The sequence below is a fragment of the Pogona vitticeps genome, chromosome 6, assembly GCF_051106095.1.
Source record: "Pogona vitticeps strain Pit_001003342236 chromosome 6, PviZW2.1, whole genome shotgun sequence".
Classification (NCBI taxonomy): domain Eukaryota; kingdom Metazoa; phylum Chordata; class Lepidosauria; order Squamata; family Agamidae; genus Pogona; species Pogona vitticeps.
Window position 1 is genome coordinate 44,256,808 of NC_135788.1, and position 22,476 is coordinate 44,279,283.

Below are 22,476 nucleotides of genomic sequence, written 5' to 3' on the forward strand. Positions count from 1 at the left end.
ACCTTCAGAGTCTAATTTTAATAGTCCAATCTTGTGCATGTGAAATTGGAAACAAATCCCATTTGTGAGGCAATTAGTAAATACATCATTATGAGATGGAGTACACCGATCTTCCCTGTCCTTATGCCCTCCTATTGTTTTGGGCTATAATTCCAGATGTATCTGGCCACTGAGTAAGCAGACTAAGGCAAATAGAAATTGTGTTCTAAGACATCTGGAAGGCAAGAAAATGCTCTTAAACAACAACAAAAACAATACACTTACTTCAAATTTTTGTGGCACTTGAAGTTTAGGAGAAGGAACTCCCACAAGATAATCAATAAGAACCATGATCACTATTGTCAAAAATACAGCAAAGTCACTTATTGTAGCACGCACCTGAAAAGAGAAGAGAGAGGCACAGTAAAACATACCTAAAATATATTAAAAAGTGAGGGTATATGCCCAGTTAACTGTTCATACCAAAATAATGTCACAGGATTTGCTGTAGTACAGTCTTTAGAGTTCTGGACTAGAACTCAGAAGATTTTAATTCAAATTTCCATTATACACTCTCTCGACCTGACCTACCTCAGAGAGTTGCCATGAGAATAAAAGGAAAAAGCCATCTTGAACTCACTGAAGAAAAGGCAGGATATAAATGCAATGAATATATTAAGTCAGCCAGCGGTATGCAATCTTACTTTCAATCTTAATTTCAGGACAGTTTGAAATAATAATCATACATCTTCAATATTATTTTCCTTCTGGAAGAATTAATAATATTAAAGACAATAACTCAAAGTCTCGTATCAATATATTACTTTGGACATATTTACAGACTTCTGTTCATAAATGGATTTGCTAATGAGCATTTAAGTTTCACTACTACTTTTCTTGCAAGGAAAAATGCAAGAAACCAAGGCTATTCATTCAGTAGTTTTAAAAACAAGAGTGCTGTACTTGTTGCTAGACTCTACTTGAAACACAGAAAACTAGATTATGTGCCTGAGCTTGATGCTCCTTTGGCTCCTTTAAAAGTATCAAAATATGCCTTTAAATATATTTTTAAACACGTGATTAGTTACCAAAATAACTGTAAGTGTTATCACAGTTACCTTAGTGGGAAAATAGCGTTTGGTCTTGAATTGCTTGAGGAAGGAAGAAAGAAAAAATGTTGTGAAAAATAATATGACAGACCAAAAAAGAACATCCGGATAATATGGACCATGGTGGCCACAAGCTGATCCAACAAATATGCCATGATAGTCATTACATTGCTGTAAATTAAGACATACATAAACACCAGTTAGATTAACATCAAGAAACAGCCAAATTGAACTTAAATTTGAGACTAACTGTAAATATATAGAGCAAATATATATACAATTTTCACTGTATATATTCCACATATATTTAAATTACAGATCAAGGTTAGGAGAAGCATATTATGATGGAGGAGCTGTCTACTTGCAGTTAAGAGAATACCACAGATGATTAACATTCTGCTCAAAGATCATTCCGATAATGAAATACAGTGGTGCCTCGCTTAACGGGTGGCCCGTTTAACGACGAATCCGCATAGCGATTAAGTTTTTGCGATCACAAAAGCGATCGCATTGCAATGATTTAGATAGGAAAAAATCACTTTGAGATGATCGGTAAGCTGTTTCGCTTACCAATTTTCGCATAGCAATGTTTTCCTAACAGCTGATTGGCGGTTCCAAAATGGCCGCTGGGTTTAAAAAATGGCCGCCCGCTGTGTTTTCGTGCCGATTCCTCGCTTACCGGGCAGCAAAAATGGTGGTCGTATGGAGGATTTTCGTTTAACGGTGAGTTCTTTGCCCATAGGAACACATTAAACGTGTTTTAATGCATTCCTATGGGCTTTTTTGTTTCGCATAGCGACGAATCCACATAGCGACGATTTTTTCTGGAACAGATTATCGTCGCTATGCGGGGCACCACTGTAATTTGCTTTTCTCTAAGTGTGTAGTGACATCATTGCTTCCCTTTCTCTATTTGTTTTGCTTCACAAGTATTAAAAGCAACAAAACACATATATAGAAAACCACTAGATTTCTATGGCCAAAATCCTGTTGCTTGGCATAGTCAATCACTCTAGTGTAGGCCTGTTGACTCAATGGAGATTCAGTAAATCAACTTCTCTTTAAATTCCATCAATTTAGCATAGTATGTAACATATAAAACAGGTCCAATTGAATCAATGGAACTTACTGAGAAGTTGACTCTGTAAATCACCACTGATTCAATGGGTCTATTCCAGTGAGATTTATTACACTACGCAAAGGATTTCAGCGTATGAATTGCTTTTAGCCCTTTGTTTAGGCAAAATTATCCATTTCTCTTTGAAACTATGAAGCAAGTCTAAAGTGCAGGCAAACCCTTCCCTCCAGGAATTTCATCCATATGGAAACCAACTATTCTTGTAATGGAAAAATATATATGTATGTACTGAATGCAGTCTCTAGTTATTTTAAGCATGATGTCTTATGTACTACAAGCCCCACTAAGCCAGACAGGCAGAACACCTGATCAAATTTAACTCTCACTGTCCTAAAGTCGGAAGGCAAATTGTGCAAAAGGAGAAACTACTTTGTTTTTAGAAGCAAGACACTAATAATCATTAGAGCTCTTGCTTACTATTCTACTGATGACGATCTGTAAATCAACTGTTTGACAGGAAGTGAAGCTTAACAAACTGACTGGCTCAAAAGCAGAGTTATTTAGAGATGGGGGCTTTGTATTCGTATAAAAATACAAAGCCCATTGGCACAGGTGGCTGGCCTGATTAACACTCACTCCAAGAACCCGCCAGACCACTTACTGCATGATGCACAGTGCACATGGCCAGGATCATCTTCAGTGCTCCAATTGCGGCAGTAGACTGGCTGCCACAGCCCCACCTCCCTGCTTGCCTGGCCACTCCAGCAAGGAGGCGGGAGGACAAGTCTCTCTGCTCAACCACAGAGTGGCTGGGCGACAGCTACACTACTGCCATGACTAGGGTGCTGAAAATTATGCCAGCAACGTGCACCATGCACCACACAGTAAGTGGTCCAGCAGGTTCTGGTGGTGGGTGTCAATCAGGCTGGCCACCTGTGCTGGCGGGGTTCATATTTGTAATCTCTAGTTATAATTTCAAACTGGTAATTTTGGTCTGAGTCTCTGTCAAGTGGGGGGACTTAAGGCTTGTGTGCAACATATTTTAGATGCGATCTTACATTCTACAGACATTTTGCAACATATAGTTATCTTTCAAGACACTTACTTTAACGGTGAGATTGGACCACTGTATAGAATCAGCAGATTTGTTGGCTTTCACCCATGCCGCTAGAGTCTCATTTTTGGGATTTGGAGGCTCAGCACATACACATCTGGCAAATTCAAAATGTCAGCATTTCAGTTTGGCTTTCATCTTATTATTTTGTAATTAGAAAATAAATAGCAATGACATGAAATCTTGTTATGAGATAATATAAGTTTGAATTATGAACTGCAGGATAACACATATGACTAACAAAACCAGACCAATATAATTCTGACCTTTTCCTTCTTTCAGTAAACATGTTAAATTACATGTTTATAATCCTTAAAATTTTGGAAAGGTTTCATTGTTACCAAGTTCTCCTGTATATAATAGCCCTATGTAGATGTTACTCATGGCAATTTACACAACGCAAGGGTAGGAATAATTCAACTATCCAGTCCTCACTTTCACTGTTTTTTCAAATACAGTAAGCATTTTAGTGAAAGAGGCAATCTTCTCTATCCAAGAAAAGCACCCTTGCAATTTTAAGCTCCAATTAAAAGGTTTTAATTAGAGGACAACAGAAGTAGGAAAGGAATGGGTGGAAATATGGTCTCATTCCTTGTGTTTAGGACACCAACATATGCAATGTCTGGACTGGACTAATGAGACATCAAGAAGAGAAATGATTAGAAAATCTGTCCAGTTTTCTACCATGTGGTGCTTTCAATATATTTGGGACTATGATGATTTCTGATCAGAGGCTATACAGGATAGGGTTGATGGAAGCTGAACTTCAAAACATATGGAAGGTATCAATTTGTGGAACAATGGCCTAGATGGACTACCAGTTTATGAGTCTGGCACAGTTTAGTTTTCTAACCAACTTTGATTAAACATTTGTGAATAACTGTATTGGAAGAACACACAAAAAGTTATTGTAGTATTTCTATAAGAGGCAATGACCCTCTCTATTATCTGTTTTACTAAGAAAGCCACACTTACGAATACAGTGTCAGTTTATCAAGGTCATTGTGCATATTGAATTCATAAGTTTCTCCCAAATGAAAAAGCTTTTCCAGTGCTTCATATATAAATATTATGCAAATGAGAGCAGCAAAAGCCTCCTCAGTAAATCGAGTAATGTAACACACAAGGCTGCTAGCATCAGTTGCCACTAATAATATGCATAAAAATGCTGTCCACAGACCGATACTGGTTCGTAGGGAGAGATAGGAAAGCCCATAGTCTCTGTTTAAGAAAGAAATACAGATTCAGTAAAATTATTTAAAATATAGTATTACAATATCTCAGTTTTCTTCCTTTGACAATATCAATTTTAACTCTGCCTTTATTATTATTTCCTCTATACTGTAATTATATCATGATAATTTTATTCAGGATCATTCAAATATTTCCTACTTGCATTATATAGTGTAATCACTGTAACAAGACATCTGGCATTCCTATCAAGGCAGAAAGAACATAGACTCATCTCTACTGAAGGAAAGATGAAGCACTGCAAAGCCCAATTCAGCTTTCCTCCCTTTTGTGTGCTTCAAGAGTGTGTATGATGTGTGTGTGAAAGAGAGAGACAAGTGGTGATTACAGTTCTCATTATTTTTCTTCCTTAGTTAACTCTTAACTCCCAGCTTTGGGCCAAAAAAGACACTAAAAAGAGCTAGCAATAACATTTAAATAAGAAGATAAAACCACACAACACATAATTAAAACAAACCAACAAAAAGAAACAACCCCTTTAATTAAAACCCAACTAGATGTCCCCTTGTTTCTTTTTAAAGTAGGAGTAGGGGAAGCTTTTTCAGAAACATGTTTTCAGATGGCAGGGCACAGGTGGGCAGGATGTCGTTTGACTGTTATTCCCATTATTCCAACCTCCATTACTTATGAGAGTTGCAGTCAGACAACAATGTCAGTGCCACCACTATTATGTACATGCAGTTTATGGCCCACATATGTACAAAAGAAGATCTAGACAATTGTCGAGATGCTATTGAAGTAGCCTACTTTTGGTCAAAGACAGTTTAATGATCTTAATATTTCAATTTGTTTTAATTTTACCTATATTTCATATACATTCATGATTTTAAATTGTGCAGTGCTCTGACATGAATAAAGAAACCATTACTAAGTTCCATCCTGACATGTGTGCCTGGGTCTTATCTCTCTTACTTTCTCTCTCTCTCTTTTGATATTAGTTCAAACTCATGCTTTTTCTCTAGAGACTTTAATGCCCTCTGATGTTTAAGCAATCTCTAATTCCATATTTGTGCTGTTTGAATCTTTCTATAGATTTCTAGAACTATTTGAACTATTTATATGTCTGTGACAGAACCTTGGCCAATCGGAATAGCAGCAGAGGAAACAAGGTGATTGGCTGGGGGGTGTAGGTGGCCAGCCTATCCAGGAAAGCCTGAATGAGGAGGAGCAAGAGAGCTGGAATGAAAAGAGAAGTTGGAATGTAACTTGAGGAGGTGGTTGTGTTTGGGCATTTGGGATGTTAATGAAGAAAAGCTAGTGTTTCCTATGTTACTTTGTAATAAAGAAAATATCATTTGTTTCATTCTTTAACTGTTGGTCTAATACAGTGGTGGCGAAGCTTTTTGGGCTCGTGTGCCAAAACTGGGAAAGAAGAAGAAAAAAAAACAGGGGGGCCGGAACCAGAAGTGGCAGTGGAAGGGGGAATCCTGGGCACAGAGGTGCCTCGAGAGCCCACTCTGGATCCGCTGCCAGCACCCGCTACTCTGGATCCTGACCTGCCACCTGTCCAGGCACCAGCACCACGGTTGCAGCAGCCTGCTCAGGTCTGGCTGTGGGGGGGGGACTGGGGGGAGTAGCGTTCCGGCAACTTATGGCTTGCATGCTGGCAGAAAGGGCTCCATCTACCAGCTGTGGGACGTGTGACATAGGTTCGCCATCGCTGGTCTAGTATGCTAAATGGCTGAAGCCAAGCCCTTTAAAGAAAGATCATTTGAGAAGTGATAAGCTTAGGTAAGGGCTGGTCACAATGTTTCTACCTTTTATGCCTTCTAGCCATAACATAGATGTTTAGCAAGAAGAAACATTTTTATCTGGTACCCCAAAGCTCTCACTACCTGTTTCGTGTCAGTCTCAGAAGCCTTCCATGTAAGGTTCCCTCTAAGGTGTGCAGCTGTGCACAAACATGCAACTCCATCCCTCTTCGCACAGGGCTCCTTCTCCTCAGTGCACCCACAGCAATAATTTCCAGCCCCTTTGGTTCTTGTCAGGATGGAACCCTGAACGGGGGGAGGGGGGCTGGAAATTAAAGGTAACATTGCTTCCATATGTCCCTAGCATAATTCTTTATTCTGAACAGTCAAGGATTGGTTGATTGATTGAAAATAGTTGTATCCCACCTTTCTCCTTAAAAAGAACCCAAGGTAGCTAAACATTATGATATGAATGTAAACATTATTGTATATATGGCAAATGCCTCACTATCCCCTTCTCTAATCTCATGCCGTCTATATGATTTGGACTACAGCTCCTATAATCTCAATGACAGCTGTAGCCCAAGACACCTGGAGGCCATCAGATTGGGGAATACTGCATTACTAAATCTACCAGTACTCTCGCTTGTTTAGAAATAAGAAGGAACTGTTCCAAATAAACATGATATAGTTAGATCTTGTAAGCAAATATGTACTTACTTGCAGAATTTAAATAATATTTTTTCAAATACTAGTACAGGTCCAGTGCTTCCCAATATTGTGAGAGGTTGCCCAGCAAAGAGTGAATAGGCAATCCCAGTTAATGATGCTCCAAATAAAGATTCTATTGCACTCTGAGGGAAGGAAAAAGAAATCATGTTATTCACTGAAGATCCAATTAACATCTACCATTGTGACTTTAACACATTAATTGATAAACAGCAGCAAAGATTCAAATTCCTTAGTCATTAATTATTAACAAAGTCTAGTTTCAAACAATAACTTAGCAATATATCCCTCAGTTATCAAGCTAAGGAAGAAAAGTCAGCAAATACAGTGCCCAAATTTTAGTCACAGGGGGTTAGGGTACTCTACTGTATAAAGAAAGAATGGTGCAAAAAATCTGCACACAAGTTGAATGTGATGTATTAAAACCGCATTAATCAAACCAATTATGAAGAAACAGAAATGGGCTGGAAACAACAGAACAATGATGATTTAACATATACAAGAAATAAATGGACACGAGACGAAAATGGAGCGAAAAAAATCACCATCCCATCTGGTAATACATTTTTCAGTACAATACCATGTCAGTGCCCTGTTATCTAACCGCGTTACAGAACATTTCCTATGACATCATTCATTTACAGGAAATTGGAGGGCTTAAAAACAGTCATGTAATGCATGATGCATTAACCTTGGGTCTTCAAGTCATGATAGTAAGGGCAGGAATACTATGGAATTGATATGCACTGGAGATGTGAGGAAGTGGTGTGAATACAAACATGTACCTTGCAAGCCAGTTACTATACTTGAACATGTTTGCAATAACTAATTTAATACAGTCACTGTTGCACACCAAGCAACACCCAAGTAAAAAACAATCCTGTACAACTAGAAGAAAGAATGGACTTTTCAGTTTATACATAATTTGAAGACATTCTGAATCAGCTGCTTGAAACATCCTTAAATATACATTAGGACCACACTGTGGATCTATTCAGCAAACTCTGTTGTTGAATGGGATGCATTACAGCAATTATTGTCCTTGTACCATTGAGGGTTGATTCTTGACAAGGAAGAACTCTAACATATAACAGTATTTCAGAACATTAAAAAGCTAAATAAAATCTTGTGAAATGGAAAATATTAATACATTGAGGATGTATAAAGAACTATTCTGTGAAATAGTACTGAATTTTCAGTACATGTGAAAATAAATTTGAGTTATAGATATTTACTCCCCAAACATTCAACATGTTTTTAAAAATTATCTCAAAGATGTTCATTATATACCAAAATGCTGACTTCAACCAATTCTAAAGGCAAACATTGCTTTATATGTTGCATGCAAACATGTACATTTAAATCCTGACAATTTCTTAACAGGAAAAAACTTTTGTAAGGACAGTCTGGAATGGAGTAAGGCTGGGGTCAGTGTGATTCACCTTTTGCCTACCTACTACTTTTCTGCAGAGCCAAGTCCACCATCTGCCAAATGTTTCTTTCCCCAGTTAGTATAACATATGTCTGAAAAAGTTGGGTGTTTGGAGAGAAAAAGTGCCTTAGGAAGAATTACAGAAGGAAACTGGCAAACAGCAGAAGGATTACACACCCTTCCTCCAGCACTTCTCTTCACCAAGTCATAGCAAAACAGCTTTTCTTTAGCAACAATACTCATCTGGATTTTCCCACGTGCCAAGTGTGTGCAATATTTCATTTAGCTCAAAGTACTTCATTCTACATATTCTTTCCAAATAAACATTATTTTCATGAGTCTGCTATATCACAAGACAACCAGATATCAACACTCAAATTGGCTATGTTCAGATGGTGGACCAATTTTTTTCCAGAAATAGTCTGAGGCCTTTTAAAAGTAATGACAATTCAATTTGTTTCTCAATTCATGAAACTGTTCAGTTCGGCAAGACAGGTTAATTTTTTACCTTAACTGTGCATCTTCTCCTGCTCGTACATACATGTTCTCCATATTTTCCACAACAGTTAATATTTGAGGAACATCTACTATGGGGCAGAACTAATCAAATGCTGTGGCTAAAGGTTTTCAAATAAAGGTAAAAATAAATGAGACAAATGAACACAGTCACTTGCCTCTGAAAATCTAAAAGCCTGGCTACTACCATTCTTTGTACTCACTATTCTGTTTTCTGTAGCTTCTCCAAGGAGCCCTCCAAAAGTGATTACAGGAGACATACAGGCACAGTATAGGAAAAGAATCGAGGCCAGGCACTGCAGATTAAATGCATCCTTGAAGTCACTCAAGAAAAAAGGTGCTTTCCTTTTGATGTCAAGTATCAAACCACCAAAAAGCCTAAATAGGTGAGATGAAACTCGTCAAACTGTACACTAAAGGACTCCAGAATGCTTAAAACTATGGGATATACAGTACACGACTGACAGTGGAGATTTTTTAGTACAAATTATTTTATATACGCCTACTGAAAACACAAATTGCAGACACACCAACTTCATCTATTCATTTTCAGTACCTAGAATAAAGTCAGCCAATATTTAACTTATATATATATCTATGTATATAAATTGCTAGTGTGTCTCTGTGTGTCTATATACACAGACACAAACACACACACTAGCAAATATCTTGTGCATAATGGGCTAGACACTGAAAAAAAACATGACAATATTCTGCAAAAATAATCCATAACTGAAATGTGATATTAAGACACAAAGAGGGAGTGAAATATTTTACACTAAGCTCTGTTGTGGTTTAGCTCTTCATTTAGAATTGTTGATACATACACTAAAAAGTGGTTTCTCTCTGATCATGAACATATTGAAAATATTTCAGATAAATATTTTTCAGACAAATGGACAGTCTTGCAACTCAATGGCCAAATTCAAAAGCAACTCAGGATTCCTCAGAATTGTGCCTTATCATGAATGATGTATTTCCTTCATTCCTGTCCAGCTCCTCCCACTAGTACAAGCAACAAAATGGTTCAATATGCCACTTTGAAATGGTTGAGAAAGTTTAGAAATGGCTTGTTTAACATGCCAGCCAAATTTCTAACCCATGGATTATGATTTTTGCTTATTAATAGCCCTCCCTAATCTGGTAGGAGGGAGCAGATTAAGACGTATCCACCCTCTTCAGGAGTGACTGTTGCATCAACAAAAGAGTTCCAATGGTGATGGGGGCAAAGAAACTCCTGAAGGGCAGCTACTGAGCAGCAGTGGTAGTTGAAGATGACCATGGTGGCGGATCTTTCATACACAATGGCAGAAATATGAAGGTAACCTTTATTAATATTTCAGAGAAGGAAGCAGTGTTAAACCACTGCTGCATATATTTTACCTAGAAAACACTATGATGAGACAATCTAAAACGAAACAAAAGATAAGGCCTGGAAGATGAAACTCCCACGTCAGAAGACACTCAATCAGACACTAGAGAAGAACAATGGACAACTATGAACAGTGCTGTTGCTTATGATGCAGCTAGATTAAAACCAGAAGGACATCTATTGGCTGATGTGCACAGAGGGGAAAAGAAGTCTGATTCTGCATGGCATATATAATTGAAACAAGAGAAATATGATTCACGGTAAACTAGAAACTACAAAGCAAGAAACAGAATGTTTAAACACTGCAATACTTGGTGTTAAGTGGACTAAAGTGAACAGGAATGGGACATTTTCAGTTAGACAACTACAAAGTGTTCAAGTTTGGAAATGATAAATTTAAAAGAAATGGTATAGCTCTGATACTGGAGTGAGATAAAGCAGAAGCAATTGGGGCTATAATGTAAGGTCTCACTTATATCAATCAGACTTGTTGGAAGATCAACATAACCATCTTTCAAGTTTGTGCTCCAAGTACAGATACTGAAGAAGAAACCAAAAGCTTTTATGTAAATATCCAGGCCAAAAATGTTCAGACACCAAAACAAGACATGATTATCATAGGTGACTGGAATGTAAAGTAGGAAACAAAGCAGAACTAAATGTTGTTGGGATATTTGGCCCCTGAATCAGAAATAAAGCAGGAGAATGACAATACTCTTATTTACATGCTTCAGACATCCAAACAAGCCAACTGTACACATGGACACCACCAGATGGCCAATACAGAAATCAAAACAGACTATGTAACTGGAAACAGATGGAGAAATTGTTTTTTTCCTCCTGCCAAAACAAGGCCAGTAGTAGATTGTGGTGCTGTTAATATAAAAAATTAGACAGAAGCTGAAAAAGAATACTAAAAGAATCATAATGCCAAATGGGGGACATAGAAGGACCCTCCCCAAAATAGTGGAAAAGCATTGTGAGTACACTTGGATAGACCCAGGGCAATGGTGAGCTTTCAGAGGTTTTGTGCTGAAACAGCAATGAATCTACCGTATTTGCCGGCACACAAGGCGACCGGCTGTATAAGACAACCCCCCCAACAGGAGGAGGAGGAAGAGGGGAAACGGGTGGGCGGCGGGCGAGCGCACGGCTGGCTCAGCGGCATGGGGCAGCAGGCAGCCCGGCGGTGGCTCAGGCATGGCAGCGAGAGTGTGAGGAAGAGTGGAAGAGGCTGAGCCGGCGGCAGCAGGAGGAGGAGGAAGAAAAGGGAAACGGGTGGGTGGCGGGCAAGCAAGCGCACGGCTGGCTCAGCGGCGCGGGGTAGTGGGCAGCCCAGCGGTGGCTCAAGCATGGCAGCAAGAGGGCGAGGAAGAGCGGAAGAGGCTGAGCGGGTGGTGGCAGAAGGAGGAGGAAGAGGGAAATGGGCGGGTGGCGGGCGAGTGAGCGTGCAGCTGGCTCAGTGGCGCGGGGTGGCGGGCAGCCCGGTGGCGGCCTGTGCTTCCCTCCTTCCATCCAGACCAACTGCCTGCCTGCCCTCCTCCCCAGCCAGCGCGGCCCCGCGTCATTCAGTGCACCCGGCGTACAAGATGACCCCCCCCCACTTGGACGCATGTTTTTTGGGCCCAAAAAGTCATCTTGTACGCTGGCAAATATGGTACCCACTTCATGGATGCCAATCTCCTGGATAAAGTCAAAGTTTCTGCACACATCTCAAACTCTGACCACTTATGATATAAAATAGTTTGAGTGTCTTGACATTTTAATTGCTTTTATTTTGCCTGTATTTCATGCATGTCTATAATTTTGAATTGTGCAACATTTTGATATGAATGAAGAAAGTTAGCACCAAATTTTAGTTTAAATAGCATTTCTGATGAATTTAAAGTCCACAGGAAGAACAGATTTGCACTCCTAAACTCCTGACCATGAACCAGAAGCTCCAGAGATAATAACACGACTACAGAAAAGCTTTGACTGTATGAATTATAAAAAGTTATGGATTGTTCTGAAAGAAATGGGTATGCCTCAGCACTTGATTGTCTCAATGTGTAACCTGTATTATGGACAAGAAACTACTGTTCGAAAAGAATATGGAGAAACAGAATGGTTTCCCATAGCCAAAGTTGTCAGACAAGGATGTATTTTATCTTGCTATTAATTCAATCTGTATGCAGAACATATCATAAGGAAAGCTGAAACAGATTCAGATGAAAAAAGAAGTGAAAATAGTGAAAGAAATATAAATCATTTAAGATATTCAGATGACACCATCTTCCTGGCAGAAAGCAGAAATTACATGAAATGACTTATGAAAGTGTAAGAAGAAAGAATAGCAGGAGGCTGTCATAAGTCAAAGGCAAGTTTACAACATATGACAACATCAGATAACAAGAAGCCAGGATTCCCTGTTTAGATATTACTTCCTTCTCTGTTCACACTAACAAAAGGAGCCAAGCAGGAATGAGCAGGCTATGTACTGAAGCACATACCACATTTAAAGTAAGCCGGGGTTAATGATAAGCCAGGTTGTTCATGGCTACATTTCTCACAGGCCATCAAGAGTTGATGGACCATCACAAATTTTGAGTATCGCTACATTTAATGAATATATTTATACAACACTTCTATTGGTATGACAAAATTCAAAGCAGCTTGTAATTGTACATAACAAAGTGACTTTGCAGGTTTCACAGCTGGGTTTATGAGCTATCTGTCAAGACGAAAGCTCCTTCTCTTAAACAGATTCCCACAGCAAGGGAGGCAGGAGTGAATGCAGTTGTCATTAACAACTGGGACTTGGCAGTTGGCCTGAGAATGTGAGAGAAGTTACATAATTCGATTTAAGCTTGCCCTTGTCACAGCTTTAGCTATCCTATCCTTTTAATGACCTTGGGGATATGGACAAGATCACAAGAAATTGTAACCAGTTTGTTTCTTGTGGGCTCAAAGTTTATTCTATTTATTCTGTAACATTAGTTCTATGTTCCTTTTATATTTAAGATACATGAATTCCTTTTATATTTGAACATTTGCAGGATTAACAAACTCATCTCTTGTCACTCCTTGTGAATCCTACTCAAACCCTTCTCTAGATTCTGACATTTCACTGTGTACTATCCACATGATTTCAAGCTGTCTTGTAACTTTAAAGGTCAAAAACATGACTTAAATAATATTTTAGAATCACAAAACCTCAGGATCCACATCCAGTATTAAATTCTCCATCACACAATGGTTGTACTAAATCAGAGAAAGGACTGGGTAATTTTTTAAAAAGGACTTCTATACAGTCACTGCAAGTATTGAGAGGACTCTCCAAATAGTTAAGAAAAACAGAAAGAGGCTGAAAAAATTGATAAAATTGGAACACCATACTTAAGGAATTTAAAATAATAAACATAGCAATTAGAATACTAATCTGCAAAAAAGTAATTGGTACAAGAAGCATGAAACTGAGCTATCAGTTTAATGTATTTAAAATCTGCTGCTCTTAAAAAGTATTCATCTCATGAAAAGTATTCATACCAAAGTAAGCGACTTTTGTGGGAAGCAGTCTAAATGAGTAGGTGGGTGGTTTTCACTTTTCATAGATTTCCTCTTTAATAATAAAAGTAAAGCTTTGTTATTAATTTGGGATTAGTTACATATTCTTTAGTAGTTATGGTTTAAAGACGTTAGGAAGAAGCAAAGTTTGCTGAGACATTTTAAGATTCTTTCTAGATTTCTCTAAGTTTCATGTTCTTAGAAAGATTTTTCTTGCTTGAAATTCCATAATTGGAAGTTGCATAAAACCACTGTATTTTTTCAACTATATAATTATTTTTGTATCTAGCCCACTATAGAGAATTTCTGATTTTAAGCTACGGGACATTTCATTTATTTTACACTTTTCTCAGTTTCAAAAGAGTTTTAGTTGAGGCATCACTATACACTAATTTTTCCCCATAAATACACTGAAAAATACTGCCATGCTATTAAACGTCTAAAATAAATGACAATATAAGATGATAATTAAACATAATAGCACAAATCTTATTGCAAAATATTGCATTAATAATAAGGGCAATCACATAAACATTCTTCACATTTTCAGTCCATCTGTCATGCACACAGATGCACAACCAAGTTTACAACCAATTTGCAGCCTGGACATGTCTGGCTATGCAATAGACAGCCAACAAGATCACATACACCGCTTGAGCCATTTCTCATTTATGATGCATGGTACAAATAGAATTCTGACCACTGATGTAGATTTTTTCACAAATTGTATCTTGCAAACATCTAAAGCATTTAAAATGCTAGAATTCAAGTAAGCAACACACACCTTCCAGTCTTCTGTAGTTCAGGTCCAGCATGATGACCTTCCTCTTTAAGAGACACTCCAGCAGAAGCACCTCTGTTTGGAAATTTAGGTATCTTCCTTTTCTCCTGCATTAAGAAATTAGGTTTTGCATTAAAATAAGACTACAGTAACAAACATTTCAAACTATCTTTTTTATATCTAGAGGGTGTAGCAGGATGAGCATACCAGGAAGTTTTCCTGAAAAAACAAGATTTTAGAATACAATACAGTACATAACAAATTCATGTTGACTCGTAACACTACCCAGTCCTCCACCTCAAATTAACACATCTCTGAACTTAAAAAGAATCAGAATTTAGTATCCCAAAGAGAACTCTCATTCCACTCAGGGATTATTTTGCAGCATGGGAACTTACTAAACTAAGTATTTATACATTAGTACTATCTGCAGAATTTATTCAATTAAATACAGCTTTTCTACGGTGTCAAATCAGTTCTGACTTCCAGCAACACTCTCCAGAGTACACAGAAGTAGTTTATCATTCCTTGCTTCTGGGGGCATCTTGGGATGGTGCAGCTTGCACAAATGATGGCTGCACAGGCTGGCACAGGATGCCTACTAGTAAAAATTCTAGACACACTGAATTCATTTTACAGGCAATCACGTATCACGTGTAGCTATATGGACGATCACCAAAATGGCAGTTCATCCTGGTTTGTGGTCCGTCAAAGTTAAAGAGACAGTCCTTGTCATACTCCTTTCCCATTTTTGAACCAATCAGTTGCTCTATATCCAGTTCTAACTGTTGCTTCCTGTCCCACATATAGGTTTCTCAGGAGATAGATAAGGTGATTAGGCACTCCAATTACTTTAAGGACTTGCCATAGTTTGTTGTGGTCCACACAGTCAAAGGCTTTTGCACAGCCAATGAAGCAGAAGTAGATGTTTTTCTGGACCTCTCGGGCTTTCTATATAATCCAGTGCATGTTAGCAATTTGGTCTCTAGTTCCTCTGCCCCTTTGAAATCCAGCTTGTACTTCTGGGAGTTCTCGGTCCACATACTGCTGAAGCCTACCTTGGAGGATTTTGAGCATAACCTTGCTAGTGTGTGAAATGAGTGCAGTTCTATGGTAGTTGGAGCATTCTTTGGCACTGCCCTTCTTTGGGATTGGGATGTAGACTGATCTTCTCCAATCCTATGGCCACTGTTGAGTTTCCCAAACTTGCTTGGCATATTGAATGTAGCACCTTAACAGTGTCATCTTTTAAGATTTTAAATAGTTCCACTGGAATGCCATCACCTCCACTGGCCTTGTTGTTAGCCATGCCTTCTAAGGCCCACTTAACTTCACTCTCCACGATGTTTGGCTCAAGGTCAGCAACCACACTATCTGGGTTGTCCAGGATATCCAAATCTTTCTGGTATAATTCCTCTGTGCATTCTTGCCACCTCTTCTTGATGTCTTCTGCTTCTGTTAGGTCCCTCTCACTTCTGTCGTTTATCATGTCCATCTTTGCACAAAATGTTCCTTTAATATCTCCAATTTTCCTGAACAGATCTCTGGTTTTTTCCTTTTCTATTATTTTCCTCTATTTCTTTGCATTGTTCATTTAAGAAGGCCCTCTTGTCCCTCCTTGCATTCCATTTTCTGTAACTTTCCCTATCTCCCTTGCATTTTGTTTCCCTTCTCTTCTCTGCTATTTGTAAGGCCTCGTTGGACAGCCATTTTGCTTTCTTGCATTTCCTTTTCTTTGGGATGGTTTTTGTTGCTGCCTCCCTTTAGAAAGAGCACTCAAACATACTTGCAACAAGCTGCTATAATGTAATTTTTGTTTCCTTATTTTTAAGAAGCACTTCATAAGAGACACAGAACAGTAACAGATCTCAGTCCTCAATTTAAAAGCGCACTTCTTCATTTTCTGTTACCTTGGTGTGGAATTTTTAATTTTACAGAACAGTATGTGTAGCCTGTGACCTAGTATGCTATTGCAAATTTTAAAGGCAGCTAGCACTTCAAGAGTTCTTACTTGAGAAGGAACACTTTTGGGTGGCTCAATTCGTATAGTTGGATCCCACTCTCCTGGAGGCAGAACAGTCACTTGATCTAAAAATTCATCTATACCAGACAGCAGATCATTTCGGTCTTTGGCTTTATAAGCAACATCGTGGAAAACCTGGAAACAAACATACATATGTACACATTTATTTGGCACCATTGCATAAGAAGAGATGTCGCAAAACTATTACTGGTTTATTTTAAATGCTCAAGTGAATAATTAATTTAGGTATTTGATTTTACACTGAAACAGATCAATACCATGACAGTTATCTTTCAAACATTTAAAACATATGCTTGTCATAAGATGTATGTGTGTAAGTCTGTGATATCATTATTTAATGGTTAGCAAACATTTATCAAAAACTGAGGTTGAGGAAAACAGCAATCCCATATACACTTACCTATGACCAAGATCTATTTAATGTAATAGGTAGACATGCATGACACTGCACGACACAGAGAAGCAGTAAGAGTGGAAAATCTAACATGCCTGGAGAAGAAACTCTTTTTTTAAAAAAAGTGAGGCAAAAGAAAAATATATTTCTTATCAGCCACACCAATGGCTCCATTTTTCATAAATAACAGGGCATGAGCAGACTAGCAGCAAACTATAAGCACAGAAAGCCTCCAGGAACATGTTCCAGGAATTTAATAGTAATTGTTTGAGGTACCACCTGGGTACTTATTTCAATCAGCCTCTAATTAGGTATGTTGAGTTGTATTTTAATGTTACTTAGGTTTTTAATTTTAAAAACCCAGAATTATTAGAACAGATACTAGCTCCCTAATACTCACATCATCAGTCATAAGAGTTGCTATTGACCGACCAATTTCATGATACTGAGGTGCTTTACCTGCTGGACCCAGCAACAGAAAAAGGAATCTGTGGAAGAATAAAGCAGACGATGATAATGTAGCTACATAAGTTGACAAGGCACTGAGATACACCCACATATATATATGCCTTAAAGGCAACAGATTTCCATAATAAAAAAGCTGACTCAATAAAAACACACTGACAATAAAGGTATTGTAAGGATATTATCCTTATTTTTAAAAGATAAAAGTAAGGATAATATCTTAGTTAGTATTATGTATCCTCCATACTCAAAAGACAACACTTCTACAGAATGTCAGAGATTTGTCTTTTAATGTTAAGCACTCAGGTACACAAATGAACTCAAGCAATTTTACTTCATTGACACCTGACTGAAATTACCATGTTCAGTAATTTAGGTCTGAAGGAGGCATTCAGTTTAATTTTCAGCACATTCAACTAAAGTCACATTACAACTTTCCAGGTTAAGTGCTGTGACTAAACATAACTACAGAGCTGGATGAACAAAGGTACCCAGCTGAGTTAATTCCAAGAGACAACATTTATCTCTTATTTTAAAGATGAATTATGCATGCCTATATTGTTTCAAACCAATATATGAAGCTAAACATGCCAAAGAGGTCATAATATTTCTCAGAATCAAGAATTTTTCACTAATAGTGTAGAATTAAAATCTATCTATCTATCTATCTATCTATCTATCTATCTATCTATCTATCTATCTATCTATCTATCTATCTATCTATCTATCTATCTAATATGGTGATACAAAAAAATAAATAAAAATAAAAATCCTAAATTAAAACATTAATATTAACAACATTTTGGAATAAGTTCTTAAAGGCAGTTCATAGTTTTGGAAACCTCGTGGTACAGTGGTTAAACAGCTGTACTGCAGCCAAAACTGTGCTCACTAGCTGGGGTTCAATCCCAGGTAGCTAGCTCAAGGTTGACTCAGCCTTCTATCCTTCCAAGGTTGGTAAAATGAGTAAGGTACAGCTTGCATAATTAACTTGTAAACCGCCCAGAGAGTGCTTTAAATGCTACGGGGAAGTATATAAGCAGCACACTTTGGGTTTGTTTTTTTGGTCTTTACTAGTTTCCTAAATATCAGGAGGAACAGAGCCTGGCACAGTTCGGTTGGTAGCTTGTTCCACAGAGTAGGGGCCACCACTGAGAATGCCCAGTCCTCACTGTCACCTTTTCAGCCTAAGTCCTTGAGGCCATGTTCAACACGGTGGATTGGGAGGAACATGTGAAATGGGTAGCTATTTTCTGGGTGAGATGTTCTGATAAGTATTGAGGCCCTAAACTGTTGAGGGCTTTATAGGTCATAACCTGCAAAATAATATAAAGCACAAACTAGATTCCAGCTTTATTATATTTCTCTCTTACCGTGTAGGAACAGGAACTTCTGTAAGACCTGTGAGTAGCACAGCAGGAGACAGCCTCACAAAAGCAATAATTGGTCTCTCTAAAAAATCCACTTCTCCCACCAACACATTTGATGCCTCTGCACCTATGGGAATCTTCCTCATAAAGTTCATATCTACCTATTTAGAAAGGAATGATTAAAATATTGTCTTAAATATATAATTTGTTCAACTATATTTCACATTTTAAGTTGACATTTAATGGTAAATGAGAGTTGCACGTAGAACACTTGTTGCTACAGAGAAAAGTTATGTCAGAAGATGTCACTTTAATGGTACCATACACACACATGTTGTTCAATAGTTCATCCTAAAATACACAACCACATCTACTTTCTAAAGTTACTTCCTGGAATTGGAATACTTTTATTATAAGTATCTACAAATACCACTAAAGTCAATGCAATTGCATACAGAGTTGTTCCATTTTATAAATTCAGCCTTAAAGGATTATTTGTAGAAAAGTAACTATTGATATATAATCATTATTGATATATTAACAGTATAAATTCTGTATATAATTGCAGACGAACACCACCATACCATACAGCACATGAACTACTGGTTCACATAGAGACAGATACATGAAGATCACTGAAACTAAGACACGGGTTACACAGCTATCTAGAAAGGAACACTTACAGCTGGCCTCTTGAGTCCCACACCAAGTGTGCCACAACTACAGTGCCAGGAGGCAGACTCCTGCCCAACAGGAAACAAGGCAGGTGCAGAGAAGAATAGGCCAAGTAAAAACATAAAAACTGTGATAGAGGAGCAGGAATGGTGGCATCTGCCATGATTAAACATTTATAATGTAAATCAACTTGGTTTACATAAATGTAATATATTAAAGTTAACAGACAAACTTTAGAAGTAGCATTTACAATACTCAAATGAATTATAATGCAATGTGATATAATCTGGTAACCCTGCAGGCTCAAAAACAGGACACTGGAAGGAGGAATAGCACATGCCATAAAATGTTTCCAGTAGCAAAATATATTGATATATTTGACAGCACTTCTACAAACCTCCTTTGCGAGATAACATTTGTTCCACTAAAGCAGTGGTCCTCAAACTTGGGCCTCCAGATATTCTTAGACTATAACTCAAACAAGCCTTCACCACCACCTCTGCTGCCCAGGAGTTCTGAAAGTTGGAAGTCCAAGAACATCTGGAGGCCCAGGGTTGGGGACCACTGCACTAAAGAATGAGATTATGAAATTCAGCTGAGCATCCATTTTACTATAGTGGCACATATTAGGTTCACCCTCTATAGTGAGGTTGACATCTTACAATTACCAAACAGCTCTGAAGCTTCATCCCACTTGGTATGTAATTTTCCTCCCTAGCACTAAGAAATCAGGATGCAGTAGTTCAGGGCCATACTCTGGATTCTGCATAAGCTGAAATGGCCTGTGTGAGTGCTGGAATAGAACCCTAATTACACTGCCACTAGGATTCTGCTACCAAATATTATGCCCTATGCCATACCCTACACAAAACCTGGCCCTACTAACTTGGCATGCAATCCCACTGACAGTACCAGAGGAAACTACAACCTGTGGACTAGCAACTCGGTCATTTATCAGAAAAATTCTGTAAAAAACAGGAATGTTTTTTACTGATTTAAGGGCAACATTACACGTAAGAACACAGCAGATCCTTTTGAACCACAAACTGACAGTTGAATCTGAATAATGATGATTCAACTCCCTAAAAAGGAGTTTTTAAAATCATACTATAAACAAAGACCTAGATTCAACTAGTATAGATATATTTACATAAGTGCTGACTCATTGTTTAGTAATTTATTAGTAAAGTTATTTATTTCACGCCCTTTCCTTGCTTACCGGGCAGCGAAAATGGCAGCTGGATGGAGGATTTCCGCATAGCGCTGAGTTTTCCCCCATAGGAACGCATTAAATGTGTTTTAATGCATTCCAATGGGATTTTTTGTCCCGCATAGCGACAATTTTTTCCGAACGGATTATCGTCACTGTGCGGGGCACCACTGTATATCTATTCTCAATATAGAGTGGTAATCATAGGAGACTTCCTCATTATGAAAAGAGAAAACAAATCTGTTCTGCTGATTTCTAGCAAAGTCCTTGTGATTTGCTCAGATAAAGTAGTCTTTTCTGTTATTCCCAGAACAGAAGTCAGAATCCAGTTTGTAGTTCCAACTAGATTAGATGAATTGAATCAATTGGATTTACTTAAGTGTTGATGCAGTATTCAACAGCTGATTATATAATAATAATAATAATAATAATAATAATAATAATAATAATAATAATAATAATAATAATAATAATAATAATAATAATAATAATAATAATAATAATAATAATAATAATTTATTGTCATTGTAAGTATATACACATACAACGAAATTCACAGACACCCAGAGACCAGACACATGCACACACATAAAATTCCCAAACACTCCCCACCCACTAAAAGTCCCCCACTAAAAATACAAACATCTACACCGCAGGCCAAGTTACACAGTCCAACTAATTATTCACTACTGGTGGTCTTTAAGCTCATTATTAATTGCAATTATAGCTCTGGGATAAAAACTATTGAGAAAACGTGTGGTCCGAGTCTTAAATGTTCTATATCTTCTGCCAGATGGTAACAGTTCAAAAAAGTTATAAGCAGGATGGGAAGAGTCTCTCAGGATGCTATGTGATTTCCTTAGACAGCGGGATGTGAAGATGTCATCCAGGGTTGGTAGCTGGAGCCCGATGATATTCTGGGCAATTTTAATGGTTCTCTGTAGAGCTTTTTTGTCCGCTACAGAGCTACTCCCAAACCATGCCAGAATGCCATAGGTTAGGACACTCTCAATGGTGCTACGATAGTATGACAGAAGCAAATGCTGAGATAAATTTAACTTGCCGAGCATTCTCAGGAAATACAGCCTCTTCTGTGCCTTCTTCATTAGCATGTTGGCATTTATAGTCCATGAGAGGTCCTCTGAGATGTAAGTACCCAGAAATTTAAAACTACCAACTCTCTCCACTTCCTCACCGTTTATGTACAGTGGTAAATGTACATATCTTTTCCTCCTAAAATCAATTATGAGTTCTTTAGTTTTTTTGATGTTAAGTGTGAGATGATTTTCTTTACACCAAAGTATCAACCTTTGTACTTCCTTTCTATAAGCAGACTCATTGTTCTTATTTATGAGTCCCACCACTGTGGTATCATCCGCAAATTTAATAATTGCATTGGTGTTATATAGTGGGGTGCAATCATGTGTGTACAGGGAATAGAGGAAGGGACTTAGCACGCAGCCCTGGGGAGCTCCTGTACTTAGTACCACGGTAGAAGAATGGTGGGATCCCATCCTTACTGACTGTGGCCTATCTGTCAGAAAATCCTTTATCCACATGCAGATCTCCTGAGGTAATCCCAGGTTGATCATTTTAAAAAACAACCTATTTGGTAGAATGGTATTAAAAGCAGAGCTATAATCCACAAACAAAAAATATATGCGTCTAGTTCAGATGGAACTATCAGTAGAATTTAGGACACAGTGACTGTTCATACTGC

General features: G+C 37.9%; 1 protein-coding gene across 6 annotated transcripts in view; it reads right to left on the bottom strand.

Annotated features, from left to right (window-relative positions):
* Positions 1 to 22,476, bottom strand: part of SLC4A7 (solute carrier family 4 member 7) — a 114,134-nt gene that overhangs the window by 13,192 nt on the left and 78,466 nt on the right. For 3 of the 6 annotated variants that reach the window (XM_073003430.2, XM_073003434.2, XM_078377318.1), the window contains 11 exons: positions 19,555 to 19,614; positions 18,875 to 19,032; positions 17,437 to 17,524; positions 16,610 to 16,756; positions 14,602 to 14,705; positions 9,103 to 9,277; positions 6,943 to 7,076; positions 4,256 to 4,501; positions 3,272 to 3,377; positions 1,098 to 1,259; positions 265 to 378 (listed from right to left, as the gene is read on the bottom strand). In XM_073003430.2, the coding sequence (XP_072859531.1) occupies positions 265 to 378; positions 1,098 to 1,259; positions 3,272 to 3,377; positions 4,256 to 4,501; positions 6,943 to 7,076; positions 9,103 to 9,277; positions 14,602 to 14,705; positions 16,610 to 16,756; positions 17,437 to 17,524; positions 18,875 to 19,032; positions 19,555 to 19,614 (1,494 nt within the window). The remainder of the gene's footprint in view (positions 1 to 264; positions 379 to 1,097; positions 1,260 to 3,271; positions 3,378 to 4,255; positions 4,502 to 6,942; positions 7,077 to 9,102; positions 9,278 to 14,601; positions 14,706 to 16,609; positions 16,757 to 17,436; positions 17,525 to 18,874; positions 19,033 to 19,554; positions 19,615 to 22,476) is intronic. The other 3 variants (XM_020807891.3, XM_078377319.1, XM_078377320.1) reach the window with 1 other exon arrangement.